The sequence below is a fragment of the Eurytemora carolleeae genome, unplaced genomic scaffold (genome assembly GCF_000591075.1).
Source record: "Eurytemora carolleeae unplaced genomic scaffold, Eaff_2.0 scaffold2228, whole genome shotgun sequence".
Taxonomy (NCBI): domain Eukaryota; kingdom Metazoa; phylum Arthropoda; class Copepoda; order Calanoida; family Temoridae; genus Eurytemora; species Eurytemora carolleeae.
The window spans coordinates 22,155-23,670 of NW_019398126.1; the positions used below are offsets into that span (position 1 = coordinate 22,155).

The 1,516-nt window shown below is 33.5% G+C and overlaps 1 protein-coding gene across 1 annotated transcript in view; it reads right to left on the bottom strand.

Annotated features, from left to right (window-relative positions):
• LOC111716854 (acetylcholine receptor subunit alpha-type acr-16) overlaps positions 1–1,246 on the bottom strand; it is a 3,621-nt gene extending 2,375 nt beyond the window's left edge. The window contains exons 1-2 of the mRNA XM_023492360.1: positions 1,127–1,246; positions 13–77 (exon numbers count right to left, since the gene is read on the bottom strand). Of these exons, the coding sequence (XP_023348128.1) occupies positions 13–77; positions 1,127–1,209 (148 nt within the window). The 5' untranslated portion in view covers positions 1,210–1,246. The remainder of the gene's footprint in view (positions 1–12; positions 78–1,126) is intronic.
• Positions 1,247–1,516: the final 270 nt, after the last annotated feature.

Below are 1,516 nucleotides of genomic sequence, written 5' to 3' on the forward strand. Positions count from 1 at the left end.
GGTGTATATTACCTGATCCATATTCTAGATTGTTATAAACCTCTAGATCAGGAATCCAGATATTATGAGCTGGAACTCTGATGGTGTATATTTTAAGTTTCAGAAATCAGAATATCAACATATTTGATTCGCAGAAATCTAGTTATTTGAAAAAAAAACTACTATGTATAGAGAGATCCATAAACTGTGGAATAGAAAGACGACTGTAAGACTTAAACTATGATTATATATTGGTCAATGAACTTGAAACACGGCATTTGTACAGTGCTCCCAGACTTTCTTCATTTAATCGTTTGATTTTCAAACTACAGGGTGTCCCAATAAACATGGGAATTCATTGACAAAATCGATATCGTCTTTTTAAATAATTCTTTGATTTAGTATAGTGATACCTACTGAGAAAGCTGTAATCAGTAAGAGTTTCATCTGCTATGTTTACATTTTGTTTGTTTATGCTTTGACCGCATATAAGGGTGTATTTAGTAAAACAAGAAAATTGCAGTATACATTAGAGTAAACTAAACATGTCCGAATTCATCTGTTCATCTTGCGAAGACATTATAAACACATCATTACAGTCTTTTACCCTTTTCCATAAAATAAACTCTAGCAGACATAATAATATTATGGCTTTTGAAATTAGGTATTACAAAGCTAATTCATTACAAAGACGATATCGAATTCGTCACTGAATTCTCATGTTTTTTTGGGACACCCTGTACTATAGTTAAACTATTCCAAATAAAACAACATTAATTACACTCTGTACAGCTAAATGTTGTATGTCTTTTCCAGGTGTTTACGAATCTCACTGTTTGATCGTTGATTATTAAAATAAATTAACTGTTAAATATATTGAAATACTAGCTTAGGAACTCAGCATTACCCAAGGAAAGCACTAAGCATAGTTACTCCCGCCGTATACCCGCATTTGAACGATTTTACAGGGAGACACAATTTTCGTTATTTCGACCCACTCAACTTATAATCTAAAAAGCAAGCTAAGAACATTCATGTGGCTCTCCCGAGGGCCCCAATCAAAATTTGAGGCAAATCGGTTCAGGGGTTCCTGAGTTATGGTCGGACAAACAAACATACAAACAGAACTTACAACTTATATATATTCCTGATGGAGTCAATATCATGATATTCTTTAGGATCCCAGGCTAAACGCTCATCTATCCATGAGGTCCTCAGCCACACGTTCATATCAAGATGCCCTGGTTAAGATTTAGTTATATCAAGATGTCCTGGTTGAGATTTAGTTATATCAAGATGTCCTGGTAGACATTTAGATATATCAAGTTGACCTGGTAGACATTTAGATGTATCAAGTTGACCTGGTAGATATTTAGTTATTCAAGTTGCCTTGTTAGACATTGAGTTATATCAAGATGAACTGGCAGACATTGAGTTATATTAAGTTGAACTGGTAGACATTTAGTTATATCAAGTTGCAATGGTAGACATTTATTTATATCAAGATGACCTGGTAGACATTTAGTTATATCAAGTT